The sequence below is a fragment of the Neofelis nebulosa genome, chromosome 13 (assembly GCF_028018385.1).
Source record: "Neofelis nebulosa isolate mNeoNeb1 chromosome 13, mNeoNeb1.pri, whole genome shotgun sequence".
NCBI lineage: Eukaryota > Metazoa > Chordata > Mammalia > Carnivora > Felidae > Neofelis > Neofelis nebulosa.
The window spans coordinates 91812990-91832842 of record NC_080794.1 but is presented as its reverse complement, the minus strand read 5'-3'; the positions used below and the strand labels follow the sequence as shown (position 1 = coordinate 91832842).

Sequence of the window (19853 nt, the reverse complement as noted above, 5' to 3'; positions counted from 1 at the left end):
AGGACTCAACAGACAGGAGGAGAATGTGATGCAGGAAAGGCCAACAACCCGCAGGACCCCACAGCCTCTAAGAACACAGAGGGCAGCCTCCCACGCGTGTTCCGGAAACATCGAAGCTGCAACAGGGCCGCCCCGGGCACGGTCCAGCCCAGAGGGGACACGAGCCATGACGTCCACGTCACGTGAAAGGCGGGCATCTTGCGTGCACACCTGCGGGGCCCATCACCCCAGCTGGTGCGGGGCTCGACCTGAGGCGCTTCTCAGGCTGTGGTTCCCCAACCGCAGCCCCAACACAGGGGCCTGGAGGTGCTGGCCGGTCCCTGTCGCATCCTCGTTATGCAGTTAATTTGGAAGAAAAAAGCAAAGTGAAGTGAGTCGGGCCAGGCAGCCTGTCCCTCAGGGTGACCTGGGGCTTGCTGGCACCCGCCTGTGGCCCTGGATCCGCACCTGCAGAGGCCGGACTCAGGGCCCCGGCCTGGGACTCCTGAAGCCTCTCCACACCTGTCCTCTCGAGGAGCCGACCACCGCTCACCCAGCCGCACTCAGACTCTCAGGAAGCGTGCAGAAATGTTCTTTGGTTCCCACAAAATTTCTATCAATTGTTTTTACTGTTAAAAGCTCCTTTAAAAAGCCATGCCACATGCCATTGGCAGATTCTGATTTTCCAGAAGACGTGCTTACGTGGTATTTCACAATTCAATAACCTACGGCACCTTGACTAACGCTATTGAAATTAATCACCGACAAAAAAAATTTGTTCTTTTTCAGTTCAATTTACTTTCAGGTACACCTTTGCCAAGAAGTACATTTACTATGTTAGTGTTCAGCTCGTCAAGTGGTGGGGAGATATGCCAATCCAGCATTACACGCTGTCAGGGTTGAAGAGTGTCCCCCAAATTCATGTCTACCCAGACCTCAGAAGGTGACCTTGTTGCAAAGTATGGTCTTTGTAGATGTAACTAGTTAAGGGTCCCGAGACAAATCAGGCTGGATTCAGGATAGGCCCCAAGGTCAACGACTGGGGTCCACGTGAGGGAACAATGAGGACAGGGGGTGGAGGACAGGCCGCGTGTTCATGATGAGGGACGAGCAGGCCACTTTGGCTTTGGAGTGCCAGGTTCCAGACTGTGAGGGAACACGCATGTGTGGTCCTTGTCACAGCAGCCCAGGACCCTGCCACGTGGCGGCACAGGGCCCGGCACAGGAAGGCTGCACCGTGCACTCGCCGTGTCCTACGTGTTCAGTCAGGAACAGGCACAAGATCGGTTAGAACTTTCTCGGTAAGCAGCACGTGTGTGAGGCCGGCAGGGAGGGGCCTTGGCGGCTTGGCGGTAACGTGGGGGCATGAGGGCAGAGCACTGGGGAGGGGATGCCTGGACTGTGGGGGTGGTCTGGGACATCACCCGCCATACCAGGCACCAGGTTCCTCCCGGGCGTCAGTCCACAATTCTCAGGAACCACTGGATCTTTCTTTGGGAAGAGCGGGGCATCCATACCTGCTTCCTCAGTTTACTCCACGACGCCTCGACTTCTTGGGCTCCAGGGAAGTTTCACAAGTGGTTGATGCCTGTATTGACGCTGCTGCCCGGGTTTCGAGAACAGTCTTGGGCTCCACAGCTAACATCTTCATTGACCCAACGGTCCTTAGAAACTCTACACTGAAAGTCATATTCCATGCATTTGGGATCACGATCATCTCCCAAAAGTCTGCTGTATTTACACAGCAACCCCTATGCAAAAATGTAATTAGAAGTTCTGGCGAACCAACGGCCACTTATCCTGAGGCTTTAAAGAGCCACGTGGACATGAAAATCCTCCAAACATTGAAGGACGGATCGTAGGCGCACTTGTTTAATGAGCAAGTGATTCCACTGAAGCCCACGGACTTCCCTCCCACCCTTGGCGGAGGTGCCACAGAGCCGAATCTGACGCGTCCCGGAACGGCACTCAGCGGGCAGCGTCCTGGGACGTCGCTGGGCGAGGCTCGCTGCTCCCAGGAACTGAGCTCGGCGGCCCGTGGGCCTTCCCAGGCCAGGGGTGGAGAAGAGCCGTCTGCCCGGTGGCGCTCGGGTGCATTCAGATGCGCTGTCCTGTCCCGACACTCACGCGGACTGAACAGAAGCCCTGGGACGTGCCCCTGGCTCGTGAGCGAAAGACCCACGTCCCCAACTAACAGGCTCCCGGGGAGGCCGCGTCTCCTGCTGGCGGCCAGAGCCTCCGACAGGAGCAGCTGAAGACCTCTCTGCTCCATCAAGCCCAGCACCTCCAACCGGCACCGATGGGAAGAGCCGCTGGTCGAAACAGCTGCCCAGCTGCCTCACTTCCGTCGGGAGAGGCTTCTCTGACCTTCTGAGGCCCTCACACACCCTCCTCGCCCCCGATGGGAGACCCTGGTCTCCCCACGATGCGCCCTGGGCGTCCCCGCTCTCAGTCTACCGTGGCTCGGCCCTCGAGTCCCCAGGACCTCCAGCCGCCTACGGCCCCCCACGCCTCTCCAGCACTGCCACCGTGCGGCTTCCCGGCAGGGCAGGGGGCAGGGATTTGGACACACAGAAACGCTCACGCTGGGACACAAGGACACAGTGGTGGTTTCATCAGTCGACCACCTGATGGAGGGAGGGAGGGGCCGCACAAATACACATTTATTACTTTTCCCAGTACTTCATGCCACGCTTTGCACCTGACGTCATACAGGTGCACAGAGGTGGGGAGGAGCACACGATGGCAAGGGGACGGAGCCTCTCACCTTCCGAGCTCCAGAAGTGCGGGCGGCCCGAGCTCCTCTGGGCTGGCACTGGGCTGCCCCCCAATTGCCCCGGGAGGACGGGACCCTGAGCTGCTGGGGCCAGGGGCAGCGAAGCTGACAGAAGACGAGGCTGGGGGCCCAGGGCAGGACCCTGTGGGGTCAAGGAGGGGTGGACATATGTGTGCTGCTCTCCTTCTGAAAACCAGCTATTGTGGGAATCGTTTCCTAAAAAATAGCGTTTCAAATAAGTCCTTATCTGTGTCAGGTAATTGTGATGGGAAAGCAATCGGAACAAAGACCTCTTGTCTTTTCCTGCAGGAAGGGGAATAGAAAGCTGGAGACACTTATTAAAAACTCAGCCCATCAGATAGCGGTGCTTAGGAATCCTGGAACATTGCGGGCTATCAGCAACTTAGAGATTCTTGAGGCTCCTTAGTGATCTCGAGAAAAACGTGTCTGCTCTTGGGAAAACTTCCCGCCAATACGCAAGACAGTCCCTCCTGTCTGCCGCGACGCCTGTGTGCAGGAGCCCCTTGTTTTAGGAAACAGGACAAGTCAGGAAGTGGGGGGCACGTTATGAGATAAAGACAGCACCCAGCGTATCTGCTAGCCCGCAGAGTGGCCCCAGCCCTCAGCCGTCTCCCTGGAGGGCACAGCAGCCCGCGTTCCCGCTGTAGGGGAGGAAGCGTCATTCTCAGATGGGCCGGCCCTAACTGCGCCACCGACCGCCCTCTTCGGGCTGTGGCCGGCTTCTCGGCCCAGCACCTGCCAGGGGCTCAGCCGAGCTGTGCGCCACACAGCCACGGGGCAGTTCCGGACGCACACCTGCAGCGACCTTGACCCGAGCCGGAGCACTGCCCCTCCTTGTGGTGTCTGTTCTCAGGGAAGAGAAGGCCCCGTTCAACACCTCCCGGACCTTTCCGCACGTACAAGCTGCTGGGCAGCTCCCGCCTGGCCAGCTTCGGTCTTTCGAAGGACCTTCACTTCTCTGCAGGTGGCTCGGCTCAGGGAGGAGAGCAAAGGATGAGCTAGGGGCCGCTCTGTGCACGGCAGGCTCACCGTCCTGAGCACTGTGAGAAGCGACCCCTGCGTAGAGGGTCAGGATCTCATCAAAATGTGGCTTTTCAAGCCCCCAGTGGCCTGAAATCAATGGGGGCGGTGGCCTTTGGCGAGGGCAACGGGGGCCCAACAGCGTCAGACACGGGACCAGCTTTGAACAAGACAGACGTGCTCCCGGGCTCGCTGCAGGGCCTGAGAGCGGACCGATGAGCGCTCCGGCCCCGAAGTGAGGAGAGAAAAACCAGCAGAAGCAAGCGAAGACACCGGGGGCCGACAACCCCGCTGCTGACACACACTCTCCCAGCTGTCGGTGAGCGTCCAGGCACGACCAGCACGTAGCCGAACATTCACACACGTGCACCTGTGAGCACGCCCGCTGAGGAGCCGTCAGACGAGCTGCATCATCAGACAGGAGAACGTCGACACCACGCTGCTCATCTCCGTCAACCAAGGGGAGCTACGGAGTGACGAGAGCGCGTCCGTCTGTCTTTCGGGGCCGACCTCTACAGAGGACGGACGAGGACCGTGTGGCAGCGTCTGTGATGGTGACGCCGACAGGACGGTGACTGCTTGACGGCCGCCACGTCTCTACCTGGTGTGAGCCGGGTGCCGGGCGAGCCCTTGGAGGGCTTCCTGGTGTGGGCCGCCCGGCCTCCCCGTGCAGGCTCGGCACAGGCAGCGGGGTCACGGCTGTGCCGGCGGAGGAGAGGCTCCACAGTCACACGACAGGGACCCACAGGGCCGAGACTTCTCACGTGTGCCTGTCCCTAGGGGGCGTCCGGCCAGGGCCCTGCGGGTGCGCCCGGGACACGCACGGCCTCCAAGCTCCGGAGAAGCGAGTGACAGCCACGAATGTTTCGGCGAAAGACGACACTGGCCTCCAGCAGCGCCTGCCCGTTGGGCGCCGCAGAAGCAGCCCCTTCCAGCCACACCTCCCCGCCGGCTTCCTGGGTGTCTCACAGCCAAAAACAGCCCTCACGGCGGGGCGTCACGTCCCGCCGGTTGGCGATGGGTCACCTGATTAGCTTCAGAAGTCCGAGGGACTCCAATAATGGCCCCCTTTTGACAGTGACACATGGTTATTAGGAATTTCTGCCATAAACATGGCCGGTGAGAACGGCAAGGTCACACCTGCCCGCGAAGCGCAAACACAGCCTCTGTGGCTTTCCCTAAACCCGTCGACCGCGGCGGAGGCTCCCGCCACGGCGGGGAGCGGTGCCTACCTCCACCACGGACTTGGAATCCAGCCGGAAGTTGAAATCTCCAAACACAAAGTAGGACACTTTCTCGAATCGCTGGTCGATGATTCTGGGAGGAGAGAAGGAGACCACGTTACTGCCACGCCGGGCGATCAGCTTCTGCACCAGGCTCCCCTTCCACGCCCCCTCCCCGCACCCCCAGACAGACAGCGCGGCTCTCTCAGCACGGACGCGCCCTCACCACGGGCCAGGGCCCTGGGGAAACCGCAGCCAGTGGGTGGTGCAGCCGGTGCGGGGGAAGGACCGAGGCCAGGAAACGGGGCTCTAGCTGGGAGCACAGGACTCAGGACGCAGGGGGAGGGAGTCTGCACGCTCCTCCCAGGTGGGGTGGGATGCGAGTGAGCTCTGGAAGCGTCTGTGACACTCTGTTTCCACGTTTCAAAGGCATAAAACCGCGTCTGTTTTTCAAAGCGAGACGCTGCCTCCCTGACGTCTTGCCCACATGTTCTAAGTCAACCGCAGCCCCTTGGTATCTTCCCACCGAAACGCACACACGGCGGCCACTGCGCGAGCAGCCCCTCACGCACAGTGCGACAACCGCTCAGACCCCAAGTCCTCGTGGTTACCGACCGCTGCTCGCTTCTGACGGCAAAGCAAGGTGCCGGCCGTTTCCGACCGGAAAGCAGAGCGACAGCCATCGCTGACCAGCAGGACGGTGTGTGTGGTCGGCACAGAGGGAGGGACGTCCGGGGAGCCCGCGTCACTGCCGTGGCTCCACTCACGCGTTTGCAGGGACAGAGCTGCGGGGTGCAGGGTGCAGGGTGGAGGGTGTCCCTCCCACGGGCCCATCCCAAGATGGACTAAGATCGAATCTTGTCAGGCAGGCAAAGGCCAGGGCGAGGACTGCACCGGATTAACTCGGAAAGCGCCACCGGTTACCGGGAAAGCTGGCACAGCCGGTAATGCCTCGGGCGTCGCTTACCGACTCAGCCTCTCGTCACTTGACTCGTTAGCTTGAGAAACAGAAGAAAGGGCCAATCACAGGACGACGTGCCGCCTTCTCCGGCTCGGCACGTTCTCCCAGGTCACAAGAAGGGTCCCTGCAGGCTGCGGCTGGCGGCGAAGGGCTCACGGGACACGCAGGCTCCTGGCGTCCAGGCTCTGCAGAGGCCCGCGACCCCGTGCCGCAAAGGCGCAGGCGGCGTGCGGCGAATTCACCGGCACTCCGTCAGCCCGTCCCGTCTGCGGAACAAACGACGCTTCCGCTTCAACCGCGCCCTCCGCCCCTCCCCACCACAGAGACCACCTGCCTTGTCAGGTACTTGTCAGAACCTGTGTTTCTGTGTCTACTTATTTCTGGCCTGTTTCTCTTTTCAATCCTTCCTTTTTTTTTTTTTTTTTTTTTTTAATTCCGGAAGGCTCCCTGTAAGCTGGTGGTGATCCACGTTTTCGGTCCGTGGATGCTTTCCGCGCAGTTCCCGGCGGTTTCTGCCCGGTACGCGCCGTAAGCTTCACCGGGGGTGCGTGTGCCAGCCGCTGGCCGTGCGTCCTCTCCAGAAGCCCGAGCCCCTGCCAGGCTCTCCCACCATCGTTAAGGCAGACTTTGGTGGTTAGACTTTAATCCGTCTGGAATCACAGTGTGAAGCAGGGATCTCAGTTCATCGATTTTCCCGGCGGTCGATCGACCGCACCATTTATTAAACACGCAACGCTCTTCCCATTCAGTCTGTGCAGCACACAATTGCCCCAATCACACGGGTCTTTCTGAGATCTCCATCTACCCTGCACACTTGGAATTAAGGCCACTTTCCACAGCGACAGCCTTCTTGCTGACAGTTCCTTTAAAAGTCACCTCCACCATTTCCCCATTTCTCTTGCAGTCATGAACTGCTGTCATCGAGCTATGTTCCACAAAACATCCTGTTTTCCTTTTTAATTGGAGTAACTTTTAACTTACACGTGAATTTGAAGACGAAAGACACGTTCATACATCACTGATACTGCAGACGACCAGTAGTTTCCTTTCCTTGTACAAATTAAACTTTTTAATTGAGGAATAAGACGGTCAGGGTCCTAGTGGGGGCACCTGCTGACGCATCCGCACGGGCCCAGGACCACTACCACCCCCCCTCCCCTGCCTCTGCCCTGCACGGGACTCAGTCTGGCAGCAGGAAGCCAGCTGCCTCTGCCGTCCTGAAAAGGCTAAAGCTTCTTCTGCTGTTAAACTCCTTTAGAACAAAAAATTCTTTAGAGATCCTGTGTAGGTTCCTAGAAAGGTCTCCAGAATGTCTACAGCATCAGGATGCCTGCAGCATGGGCTTCTTGGCCTCCCCCCATGAAGGTCGGGGTCCGATCCTTCCTGCCTCCCTCCCCTCCCCCCCATGGAGGTTGGGGGTCCAATCCTTCCCGTCCCCCTCCCCTCCCCCGTGGAGGTCGGGGTCCAGATCCAGGATGCAGAAGCCCCGACGGGAAAGGAGAGGCCGCGGTGAGCTCTGCTCTTGAGAGGGAGCCTCCTCACCAGAGCTGAGGGCTCTTCATGCGGTGGCGATGCTGCTGCCGGGAGGCCTTCCGGGGCTATTTCGGGCGGAGAGAATACAATCACTGGGGGGTCAGTCACATTATTAGGCGGACAGATTTCTGTTTTCGGAGGTTGCACAGGGATGCGTGTTGCTCTGAGGGCACCTGTCCCCAGGGGCTTCCCCGGGAGACGGAGAGTCCCCTCAGCGAAACGGAACTGTGTGTGTGAACCGGGAGGAGGCCGCCCCCCTCTGCCCCCAGCCGGCTCTCTCTGCGCCTGGCTCGGCGACGCCACCGGCCTGCCCTGCCTCCCTGAGCAGAGGCAGAGCCACCTGGCCAGGCTGGCTCCGTGGGCATCACTCCGCCAAGGCCCGGAGACACAAGAGCCTGGTGGGCGCCATCGGGGGGACTCCGTGGGTCAGAAGGAACGCCGCCCACAAGATGGCCGCTGCTGACACGGGGAGCTGGCCTGTCGCCGTGGAGCCCGGGACGTGGCAATGAGAAGGCTGGCCAGTGCCCGGGGACCCCCGAAGCCCCTCGCGTCGTCCGAGCCATCAGCGGTCACACCGGCACCACCCAGTGCGGCCACACACGTCCTCCCAGCCAGTACACGTGACCTCGTGCCCCTCAAAGGCTTTTCACTTTTCTGTTTTATTTATTTACGTTTTTAAGAAAAACGGAGCCAAAGCAACACTGGGCGTCCGCTCGCCGGGCAAACCCTTCGAATGTCACAGGGACCACACGTCTGGTCTTTAAGATCCGCCAGCTTCTGTCTGCTGGGGGCACGGGAACTCGTGTTCCTCGAGGACGCCGCACGTAGAGCACGATTCACCACTCCGCGCTCTCTACGCATTTGCCCCTCCTGGGACCGCGAGCACGGAGCTCAGGGAAACGCTTCACACGTGACCCGCAGAGACGGGACACAGGAGACGTGTGTGCACACGTGCCACCAGCGGGGGAGGGGGGACACAGCCGTGCCACGTGTACGTGGTGTGCCTGCGCGTGGTGACGCCTCGCATGCGTGTGGGCGCGTGTACCCACATCACGCGTGTGCTCTCCGTCTACCCCCGCAGCGGAAGAGACGAATGAGAGGGACCGGAGTTCGCGTGCGCCCGGCAATCCGTAACTGTTTCCCGGGCTGACGCCGTCTCCTCTCGTCTTTGCCTCGAGAAATCCCACCTGCTCTGGTACGACTCGCTGCGGTCGCCCTCTGTGATGGCGCAAGGCCGGCACTTCGCGTTTCCTTGGGTCCGTGAAAGTTCAGAAGGTGTGTGAAGCCACCGGGGTCAGGGCGCCACTCCAGGTCTCCGGGATGCACGGAGGCTGTGGCGGGAGCAGGCGGAGGCGACGACGGCACGTGAGGAAGTCGGCTCCGGGCCTGGGGCCACTGGGCGGCCGGGCGTTCATGAGACGGCAGAGACCCCGGGCTCACGCGCACAGGGCCTCCGGCGGGCGGCGGGGGGGTGGGGGTGGGGGGTGGGCAGGGGGTGCTGGACACGGGCCACCCGTCCTCAGGGGGCTCGAGGCATCGAGCTGACGTGACGGGAGGGGACAGGGGCTGCAGAAGGTGCGGACAGCTGACACCCGGGACGGGAATTATGGACGCCGCCCACTGCTGGCTAATAAACGGTACAAGGCGTTGGGAGGTGAATTCCTTCTTTAAAAAACTGACAAACTTCTGATTTAGCATCTGAATGGAGGTTTAAAAGCTCCAGCGTGTCTAGAGTGAGAAACGCGAGGTTCCTCAGGCCTTGTCGCCATGGAGGCGCACAGGGATGCCCGTGGCCCGCGGCCCTGTCCCCCCGCTCCCCCCCACAGGAGCCCCGGCAAGGAGCCGGCGTGGCCCCCGCAGGGGTCCCGTCAGCAGTGCTAGGCTCTTGTAACACCATCATTAAAACCTAAACTCGATCACGTTTCCACGCCCGCCCTGCTCCTTTGATGGAATGGCCCACGCTCATCAATAACCAGCACCATCTCCAAAGGTCGCGTGGTGTGCAAGATGGAGGGCTGTCACGGCCGAGGCAATCACCTGAGTGCCAGGCCCGCCGCCCTCACGGCACTCACGTTTAATTTCGATATAGTGCCATTTGGGCCAAGAGAAAAAACTTGTTTTAAAATTAATTACCTTGTCAGACGCTATTATGATTAAAAAGTAGGCCCACATCAATATCATGTGCCTAATTCAGAAAGAGAATTACAAGAAGAGCCATAAAAATCAATTTTTTAGGCCTTGAAAACAGAGTCTCTTTCTGTTTTGACAGGCGATTTCATTATGTGACAAGCCACGCTGACACGTGCCGTATCACAGAGGCCCGCGCGCCGAGGAAGGGGTCGCGGGCTCGGGTCTCGGTGAACGAGCGGTGCCCACCCTCGGAGGATGGGGACAACGTCCCCTGAAGGAAGTCACGGCTCCAACACTCAGAAGCTACAATGTTCCTGGCCGGTGGCCTTGGAGCGGGCGGGCGGGTGGGCGAGCCGTGAGCAGTCCCGCGAGGCACAGACGGCACCCGACACCCCCAGAGCCTGGTGCGGTTCGGGAAGCAGACGGTGACCCGACCGCACCAGGACCGTTCCTTCTCTTTGCTCTCCTGTTTCCGCTGCCGCTGCTGGACAGACAAGACTGCCGACCCCGGGCAGGGCATCTTAGAGCTCTGGAAGTTTCTTCTCACCTTCAACACCTGAGTGGTTTGCTGCAGACACATCTAAGCTGTTTCGAGCAAGCAAACGGATCTGTTTTCACCTTCTTAGAAGCAGGTAGACTAGTTTCCACATCACTTTTCATTCTACACCAGAGTGTGCGGGCCGGCCGGCCCCCAGGCGGACAGTCATCTGGACGTGACGTTGGCCGGCACCAGGGAGCCTGGGGAGGCTTGTGTATGATGCACACGAGGCAGAGACAGCTAAACGGACCTCACAAAGGGAAACAGGAAAAATCTGTTCGAGGGCCCATGCCGGGCAGGCTTTCACAGACACCTGGACGTCTCCCTGGTGTTAGGCAACGTCCCAAGAACCCACCTGCCCGAGGGGCCTCAGTGTCGGCCCGCTGACCGGCCAGCCGTGAGCACTCAGTGCACAAGGCAGTCCCCAGGGCCAGGGTGTCAGGGCCTGGAAACCTGAGGGTGTGCTGCCCGAGGGGCCCGAGGTGGGGAGCTCTGCGGCTCGGCACTGGGGGGACAGTGGCTGGCACGGTAGGTACCCCGCGGCCTGCCGGCTGTTGGAAGCGCGTGCCGGGGCCTCGGAGCGTCCCTGGTGGAGGGCAGCTTGCTGTCGGTGCTGGAGGGCCCCAGGCAGCACACGCACCCTCGGCCCCCGCGTGGGTTCGGCTGGAGTGGTCGCGGCACGACTCGAGGGCACCGGGCTGGGGCTCATTCTCAGCTCCCCCGCAGCAATTCTCATTTTCACACCCTTTAAATAGCATCAAGACATTAAATACGCCTTTTCTGCACCAGAACCAGAGTCCTGGAGAGCTGGCGGCGAACTCAGGACGTGACGTGGAAATGCAAACCAGCCGAGTTTCCCGGCCAGCATGAGCACACATGCTGGCCAGGCGGCCCGCTCAGAGGGCAGAGCGGCCGGGCCACAGCTCTCGACATCGTCCTGTTAGCAGAACGCCAACAAGACAAATGCCAACATGACAGTGGACGAGCAGGGGCAGTCAGGGCTCGCATGGGATGAGGCCGGAGGCCGGAGCTGCAGATGGGGACACGCGGAACATGCGGCTTACGGACGCTTACACGTGGGAGAAGGCAGATTGCACACACATGCCCCTGCACGCATCACTGCATGACAGCAGCACAGGACGGTGCACACGGGTGTGAACGGGACACACGGACGAGGGACAGCGCCAACAGGAGTGTCGGGAAAGGAGGGTGGGAGCAGGACAGCGAACGCAGGCTCAAGGGTGCCTGCATTTCGTTTCTAAACAGGAGGACACACAGGACGAACACAGAAACACAGACGTGGCCACGCCGAGTGGAGGGCACACGCTGTCGTCGGGTCTTCCCGGCTTTTCTGGACGCTTGAGCTTGTCCTCAGGAAGACGAGAGAGGCTGTAAACAGACACCACCGCTCGTCTGAGATGTGGGGCGTAGGGAGCTCGGGGTGCCGGGACGGTCACTGGACTTCACAGTCCCCCGGGGCGCACCCCCGCCTGAGCCGTGAACCCGCAGACTGAGGGGCTCGGGGTTCTGGCGCCCCGCGTGCGGCCCCGGGACGCCACGCCGTGTCAGACACACCCATGTGATGACGGCCGCCTCAGCCTCCAGGCCGTCAGACGCCTGAGTGGCGCGTTTCTGGTCCCGAAGGACAGACGCGGCCTGCTCCCCGTGGGCACTTGGAGCAGGAAACAGGGTCGCGAGAAGCCGTGCGGTGCCTGGCCACGCGGAGGGAGCGTCCCGGAGGACCCACGCCTTTAGCGCCCTGCTCGCCTTTGCCTAGAGACGCAGTGGCTTTTCTTCTGCCCGCTGAGCAGCCAGGCGAGTTCTGGGAACGGCCTGAAGAGAAACGTTTGGGTTGGAGGGTCTTTGAGCGGCTGACAGCTGACTGATGGCCGCCCGGGAGGCCACAAAGGGGAGCTGTGTGGCGGGGCGCATCACATCGCCTCTCCCTGGGAAACTAATTGCTCCCAATTGTTCGCAGCAACATTATTTTTCTGGCAATCATTTCCTTTGAATACCCAAAATGAGCATGAAGCAGACATAAAAGTTAAATGTCCCAATGTTGATCAAATTAACTTCAGCGCCGTGACAATGGACTGTGTTTGTGAGAGAATAATGGGGGGACAACGGGGCGCTTTATGCCAGGATTTCACAGTTGTAATGTAAAATGTTTCTGTTGAACTAGGCCAGGCCACATCTCAAAGGGGACACACAGAAGCGCCCTGTCACTTGTGGAAAAAAATCTCATTTCACGGCCCAGAGCTCGGGGGGACGTCAGGAAGTTTCGGTGCTGGCGGCTCTGAAGGACAGCGTCCGAGGTCTCTGCTCTGCTTTAATCCCCGAGGTGCTCCCCAGGTGCCGAACTACGTCTGGGACGCGGGCAGGCCCGTCCCCACGGTCGACCTGGAGGTGCCCGCGGGAGGAGGTGCCCAGGATGCACGGGGGGGCCCCCCGCGCCGCCCGCTCCCCACCCCTCAGACCGACACTGCGCTAACTAGCGGACAGTCTCCCCCAACCTCCTGTGAGATTAAAAGCAAAACGCTCAAGAGTCGCACAGGAAGCAGGAGGCAGTAAGGGCCGTGCAGGAAGCACAGAGGTCGTTACTTGTGACAAAAGCGCGGGGTTCCCCAGGGGCTGCACCCCATTAACCCTGAGGACCCATCTTCTGCCGCCTCCAGGAGCCCCTTCCAGGTCGGCCCGGGGGGCGCCAGCGTCCGCGAGACTGCCCCGCGCTGCACAGAGGCGCTCCACGGCGCTCACCGTCGCTACTGTGGGGGGCACACGCTTCAGACACAGGGACTTTGTCTCTCGCCTTTCTTGAGAGTAGGGTTTTACTCTGGGATCATCTTCGATTTCCAGGAAATCCGCACACACGGCACTGAATGCCTCTGAGTTGCCACCCGGCGTTCCCCCCGCCAAGCGCTCGGGGACGGGACGCCGGGCGCATGCGCCACCGCTCCCGGGTGCGACGCTACGGGGAGACCAAGCCAGGAGAAGGCAGGCTCCCCTCTCAGGAGCCTCCTGGCCGTCCCCCTGCGTCCCCGGAGCACGGGGGACAATGCTCCCGGAGGTTCCCAACGCCGTGAATGGGGCACTGTTGGTGGCATTGTCCTCCCCACCGGCAGAGCAGAATGCAGTCTGCTGGTGGCCGCCAAAAGGTTAGCCGCGCGATGAAAGGCCGGCCCGTCACTCACCGCTCCTACAGAGCCGCCCTTTGTGCCGGGCGGCCCGGCCCTGCGCCGCGGAGGCCCGGATCTGCGGCTGGCTGCGCGCCCCACAGAAGCCATTCATGGGAATGCAAAGTTGCAGAAAAGCGCCCCGGAACCCAGAGGCTGCTTTCCTGCAGGCCGCGAAGGAACAGCAGTTTGGGGCAAGGACACGTTTTTAATGCCCTACCCCACCGACAACCAACCCGACTACTGTCACCGAGACCTCTGTCTTGGCCCCCAGACTCCGCGGGAGGCCCCAGCGGGTGGGCGCAGCCGACACGGAACCATCAGGCCGGAAGACCCGCACGTGGCTGCACCTTGGACCAGGGCCTTGCTCCCAGGCCGCGGGCTCGCTGTCCCGTCCGCAGCGCCCCAGCCAAGCGGCTCGGGGCGGGGAGCCAGGCCACGGCTCCTTCAAGGTGACCCCTGCCCAGAGGGCTGCTCTTGTGTATCTGATGTACCTGCACGTCCCTGTCCTGCCTCCTAGGACCAGATGGCCTTCCGGGCCAGGTGCTGGCGGGTCAGCACCCACCTGAGTGTTTCAACCTGCTCGAGCGGTGCTGGTGTTCTCAGCAACCCAGGGCCTCAGATGGGGCACTGCTGAGGCCTGCACGTTGGGGGCTCTCCAGAGCGGGCTTGGCTGAAAACAGGGGAGGGGGAGGCCCACCGTGAGTGGCCACGGGACGGGCCACCATGCGGGGGTACGGGGCCCAGACCCACTCGGTGTGCCCAGAGCTCAGGCTGGCTCAGGCCCTCTCCACCGGTCGGTCCATCAGCCCGGGTCAGTCCCTTCTCTGCGCCCAGCTCAGCCTGAGCCCGGGAGGCCATTGAGACCCCCCAAGAGCAGCCAGCACAGAACCTGTTCTGGGCTGAGAGCCAGGCCCTCCGTGTGCATCAGCTATAGCAGGACAACCAGACCCCGGTGTCCTATGCTCACAGCTCCTATGTGTGTCCCTGGCAGGCGGCAGCAGGAACCAGGGTGCCCAGACAGGGCATGAACCCTGGTCTCGAGGTCCCTTAAGGTGATGGCCACCGTCCCACACCTTCCAACTCCCTGTCCAGAGCGCATCCCTGCGGAACCCCATGAGGAATCCAGAAGGATCATGCGCGTGGGGGTGAGGCCCCATTCAGGCCAGGGCCAGGCCGGGTGCCCGTGGGAAGGGTCAAACGTCAGAGTCTAAGCCCTTGGCACATTTATGCAGACGCGGCACGGGGGCAGACGTGGGGTGTGGCAGGGCCCCGGGGAAATCTGAGCTCGTCTGGGCAGAAACAGGGAGACCCTGTCTGGTAGCGACCGCTCCCCCAGGCCCGGGAGGGTCACTGACGTCACTCAGGACACAGAAGCTGGTCGGGGAGGACTTCCATCCGAGGCCTGGGCAGACCCTGACAGCCCTGTGCACACACTCACACTGCAATGCTGAGCCCCAGCCAAGGTCCTCTGTAAACCCAGAGGAGTGCCAGGCTGAGACCAAACGCAACCCGTTAATCAGGGTGCAGGGAGCTGCCTTTCCCTCCCAGACGCCTACCGGCCCTGACCCCGCAGAAGGTCACACGCGGCAGGGTCAGGGACAGGCGGTGGGCCTCACGGGGCCCGGGGTGGGAAGGTCCTGAAAAGCAGCTTTGAGGGGAGCGCCAAACAGCCGGAGTGACGGAGGCAAGCGGAAGCCCAGGCAGGAGGGGCACACCCCGGAAGACCCCTGAGCCCCACCCCCCCCCAGGGCGCGTGGCCCCCGGCCCGGGAAGCAGGACCTGGCTGCGGGGAGGCGGAGCCGGGGGAGCCGAGCCTGTGCAGCCTGGGCCGCTCCCAGGTGCCCGGAGCCCGAGCCCGGCGACACCAGGATGGTGAGAGGGCTGGGGCCACAGGAAGGTGGGCGTGCCGTCTGTGGCGGGTGGAACCCACACGGCAGCGTCTCTGAGCCTTCGGGAGGCCGTCAACGCTTCAGCGGACACCTCCGTGGGGCCACAGCTCTGGGCACGTTTTCTTCTCTCCCCCACAACACGGGAGAGAAAGTGAGGCCACCCACCTTCTGGTCCATCTCGCGGGGACCGCTCAAGCCTTGGGACAGGGAGCGGGATTCGGGTCAACGTTGGCAGGTTTTGTGTTTTGGTAAATAGGAAAGAACAGAGGAGGAAAAGCAGCTGAAAAGCAGCGGCCATGAGCCCTGGAGGAGGCGGGGAGGGAGGGCCGCACGCTCAGCACCCACCTGTCGAGCACGTAGCCCAGAGCCTTGTGCCGGATCCCCGAGTACACGGACGGGCTTGTCTCCCAAGCGACCAAATTGGAAGCGTCATGGAAAAGATGGATGTTCACCAAGTCAAAGGCACTGCAGGGACAGAAAGGAGACGTGGCGACAAAGGCTGGAGCTGCCGGGCACCTGGCGTCCCACCTATACCGTCCCGGCCCAGCTCCCGAGGGGCCTGCGGGGCCCGGGCCCCAGGGTCACAGGGGGCAGCCCTGCCCATGCCCATGCGTGTCCCCCACAGCCGCTCCAGGCGTCCCCCCGCCTGGTCAGAGAGGACACGAGCGGCCTCGGCCTCAGTCTTAAAACGCGTCTGGTCAGCTGAGAAGGGGGCTGTTTCCTGTCAAAGAAAATCACATGGCATGATCGCAGGAACTCTCCACAGGCCAAGAAGAGTCGTGAGGAAGAAGGAGGAGGAGGAAGAGGGAGAGAGAGGAGGGAGGACAGGAAGAGAGAAGACAGAAGGAGGAGGGGGAGGGAGGAGGAGGGGAGGGGGAGGACAGGAAGAGAGAAGAGAGAAGGAGGACAGAGGAGGAGGGGGAGGGAGGAGGAGGGAAGGGGGAGGGAGGAGGGGAGGAGGGAAGACAGGAAGAGAGAAGAGAGGAGGAGGGGGAGGGAGGAGGACAGAGGACTCGGAGGGGAGGGAGAAGGAGGGAAGGGGGAGGACAGGAAGAGAGAAGAGAGAAGGAGGACAGAGGACGATGGGGAGGAGGGGGAGGAGGACGACAGAGGAGAAGGGGAAGGGAGGACAGGAAGAAGAGAGGAGGGGAGGGAGGAGGGGGAGGGAGGACAGGAAGAGAGAAGAGAGGAGGAGGGGGAGGGAGGAGGAGAGAGGAGGCAGAGGGGGAGGAAGGAGGAGGACAGAGGAGGAGGGGGAGGGAGGAGGACAGAGGAGGCAGAGGGGGAGGAAGGAGGAGGACAGAGGAGGAGGGGGAGGGAGGAGGACAGAGGAGGCAGAGAGGGAGGGAGAAGGAGGGGAGGGGGGAGGACAGTAAGAGAGAAGACAGAAGGAGGACAGAGGACGATGGGGAGGAGGCGGAGGAGGAGGCAGAGGGGGGAGGAGGAGGACAGGAGGAGGGGGAGGGAGGACAGGAAGAGAGAAGGGAGGAGGGGGAGGTAGGAGGAGAGAGGAGGCAGAGGGGTAGGAAGGAGGAGGACAGAGGAGGAGGGGGAGGGAGGAGGAGGGAAGAGGGAGGGAGGAGGAGGGAATGGGGAGGGAGGACAGGAAGAGAGAAGAGAGGAGGAGGGGAGGGAGGAGGATAGAGAAGGAGGGGGAGGGAGGAGGACAGAGAGAGGAAAAGGTGGAGGAGGCAGGAGCAGGCAGCCCGATCCCAAGCCTGGGCCCCACCAAGGGCTGCTGGGGGCGGGGGCGATGCTCCTGGAGCCCATCAGTTGCTCCCTGTGGGTCAGTGACACCGGAAGAGGGGCACTAGGTGGGTCCTTTCACCCCTGAGAAGCCCCCCAGCTCACAGCCCCAAGAAGCCAGCAGGGGGACCCCCGCGGCCCCGCTGTGGGTCTCTGCTCTGGGGGAGGCGGGGAGGCAGGAACTCAGCCGTCAGCCTTCCTGCCCCATGGAGAGCCCCTGGCGTCGCTGCAGACAGGTGGCCTCACCGGGGGTCAGTGTGGTGGCACAAGCACGCTACAGCTGTCATAGTGCCAGGGGCCCTGTGGGGGCCCAAGACCCCATGAGATGCGTGTGCTGAGCTAACGACCCCACCACGGCCCAGCCCTCTCTGTGCCGAGGTGGCCGGCGAGGTGTGAGCGAGGGCACTATGTGCTCCCTGGATTCCAGCAGTGAGTCTGAAGCTCGGCCTGGGGCTCCTCCTGCCCCTGCTCCAGGGAGAGCCAGCCCTGAGGGGCTCTGGGGAGGCTCCCGGCCAACAGCAGGGGCGGCTGAGGGCCGGCCCGGGATGGGGAACCCCGTCTGGAGGCACCTTCAGCCAGCAGAAGGCCTTTCCACGGCCACCGGCGGGACACATGCCCCTCTAAGGCCCTAAGAGCGGGTGCAGACTGCAGGCACCCTCAGCCCCTCTAAGGCCCTAAGAGCGGGTGCAGACTGCAGGCACCTTCCCCCTGTGAGTGCACGTTAGGAAAGCAGGTAAGGGGTTTCTGCAGAAGGGGTGCGGCCACGCCGGATGGAGAGCCAGCCCAAAGGAGGCAGGGCCCAAGGGTCGGGTTGGGGGCGGGCTGCCTGCCCTGCGCTCCAGGCCAACTGCAGCGGACCGTGGCCGCACTGGGACCACCACAGGAGTGGCTGGTTGCCTGGGCAACGCTCACGCCCACGGGAGGAGGTGGTGGGGCCTCTGGTGGGCCGGTGCGGGGACACGGGACACGGGGACCAGCGACTACACTCCCTGTCACACGGCGTCACCGAAGACAAAGCCACAGGGCAGTGGGCACTCGGGGCTTTCCAGTCGGGGCAACTCTTGATGGGACGCTCACCCCCCACTACGCGTGCGCAACCAGCGAGAATGTTCCAGAATTCAGAAGCGGAGGTAAACCTACCAGTCCGCGACACACCATCTCGTCCGCACGAAGCCTTTCCTTGACCACTTGCACTGAAAACAAACAGGATGCACAAGTCAGCCGGCGCGAAGGACAGGGGAGGGGCGCGTAACTCAGCGGCCGGCGTCGGGGGGCACCCCCCGTGCTTTTCCCACCCTCTTTCCGCCAGGGGACTTCTGCTCGGAACCGCAGCGTGCGCCCGGTGCAGGCGGAGCACCTCACCCTCGGCCACTGGGGACGTGGCCAGCCCGCGGCCGGGCCGCCCTGGCCTGGGGCAGAGGACGGTTCCCACGTGCCCTCAAGAAGTCCCGGCCCGGAGGGAAGGGAGCCGGCCGCCACAAAGGCCCTGCCCGGAGCGTCTACCAGCGGCTCCAGGGTCGGTGCCCCCAACCGCGGGAGCAGCGCAGGCCCCTGGCGTCAGACCAAAGAAACCCAGTATTTGTTTGTGCTACGTTTTCCCTAAAAGCAGCCTGTGTTCTAGAAGCTGGGAGAAGGGTCCGTGTTTCCCACACTCCTCTCTGGCTGGTTCGTGCAGGGATGGGATGGGGCAGGCGAGAGGCCGGCCGTGCCGACCTCTCCCTCGTCCGCCGAGCTCACACCGGGCAGGGAGGGGAGGGGTTGTGCTGTGTCACGCTGGCCCACACGGGAGCCACGGCCAGCTGGGCCGCTGCACCGGGCAAAGGCTAAGTACAAAGCCAGGTGTTTTGTGTGGTCTGGACAGGGTGGCTTGCGGCCCAGGCAGTGGGACCGGGGCTCTGCTCACAGGCCGCGCGAGCCCCCAGGAGGCACCGGGGAGAGCCCCTGAGCCTCCACTTTACAAATACTTCAGCAAGTTGCACGGAAACGTCCCGTCTCCCCGAGCCCCGGGGGTGGGTCCCTGTGCCATCCCGTCAGGAACCGCTCTGAGGACAGAGGAGGAGGACGGCCGTGGTGACGTGGCCTCGGGGGGCCTGGGCTTTTGGTGCTGGGGGTAACCATGCGGGACCCACGGTTGAATGCTGATGGAAAGTGTTCCAAGTGAGAGAAAGGTCCAGAATGACAGGAGCTCTAGCCCATTCAGTGGTTACTCTTTATCTAGTGCAAGTAATTTAGTGGCTACGAACCCCTCCCTGACCCCACATCCCCCTCAGCCACTGACCCACCCGTGTCCTCTCCTGATGACCAGCTTCCCAGGCGTCCAGCTTGGTGCCCACGGCAACGCCCTGCCGGGGGAGGGGCTGTCTTCAAGGTCACTGTCACCTCTGGGTGCAAACCTCTGGAGGCCTCTCCCTCACCGCCCCGACGCTCCGGGGGCTCCCACGGCCAAGCGTCCACACCTCGCAGGACACGTCCACGCCGCCCGCCCGCCCGTACCACCCTCGCAGGCCTCCTCCTCTCTGTGCTGCCGCCCCGACGCCGCCCGCGGGCCCGTGAGGCTGCCATCCGTCCATCCTGCTCTCCCTCTGCCCGTGTTCTGTCTGAGAACTTCGGTCTTCAGTTCCAGAAAGTTCCCTCTTGCAATAATCGCCCTACTGTTCCCCTCTCATCTTCTCGTGGAGGAGCACCAGAGCCCCCCCACGGGCCCCTCGTGTCTTTTAACCGACCTTTCCTTTCAAAAAAACGAAACCCAAACACCCAGCCAAGCGGAAACGACCACGGTCTCCACCAGCAGGGTCCGGACGCGCCCGATGCACAGCCTTCCGCCACTTGTGCTGTTTCTGTCTGCTCTTCCCCAGACTCCC

The 19853-nt window shown here is 62.3% G+C and overlaps 1 protein-coding gene across 5 annotated transcripts in view; it reads right to left on the bottom strand.

Moving 5' to 3' along the window:
- Positions 1–19853, bottom strand: part of INPP5A (inositol polyphosphate-5-phosphatase A) — a 174425-nt gene that overhangs the window by 33461 nt on the left and 121111 nt on the right. For all 5 annotated transcript variants that reach the window (XM_058698209.1, XM_058698206.1, XM_058698207.1 and 2 more), the window contains 3 exons: positions 18133–18185; positions 15592–15711; positions 5029–5113 (listed from right to left, as the gene is read on the bottom strand). In XM_058698209.1, coding sequence (XP_058554192.1) covers positions 5029–5113; positions 15592–15711; positions 18133–18185 — 258 coding nt within the window. The remainder of the gene's footprint in view (positions 1–5028; positions 5114–15591; positions 15712–18132; positions 18186–19853) is intronic.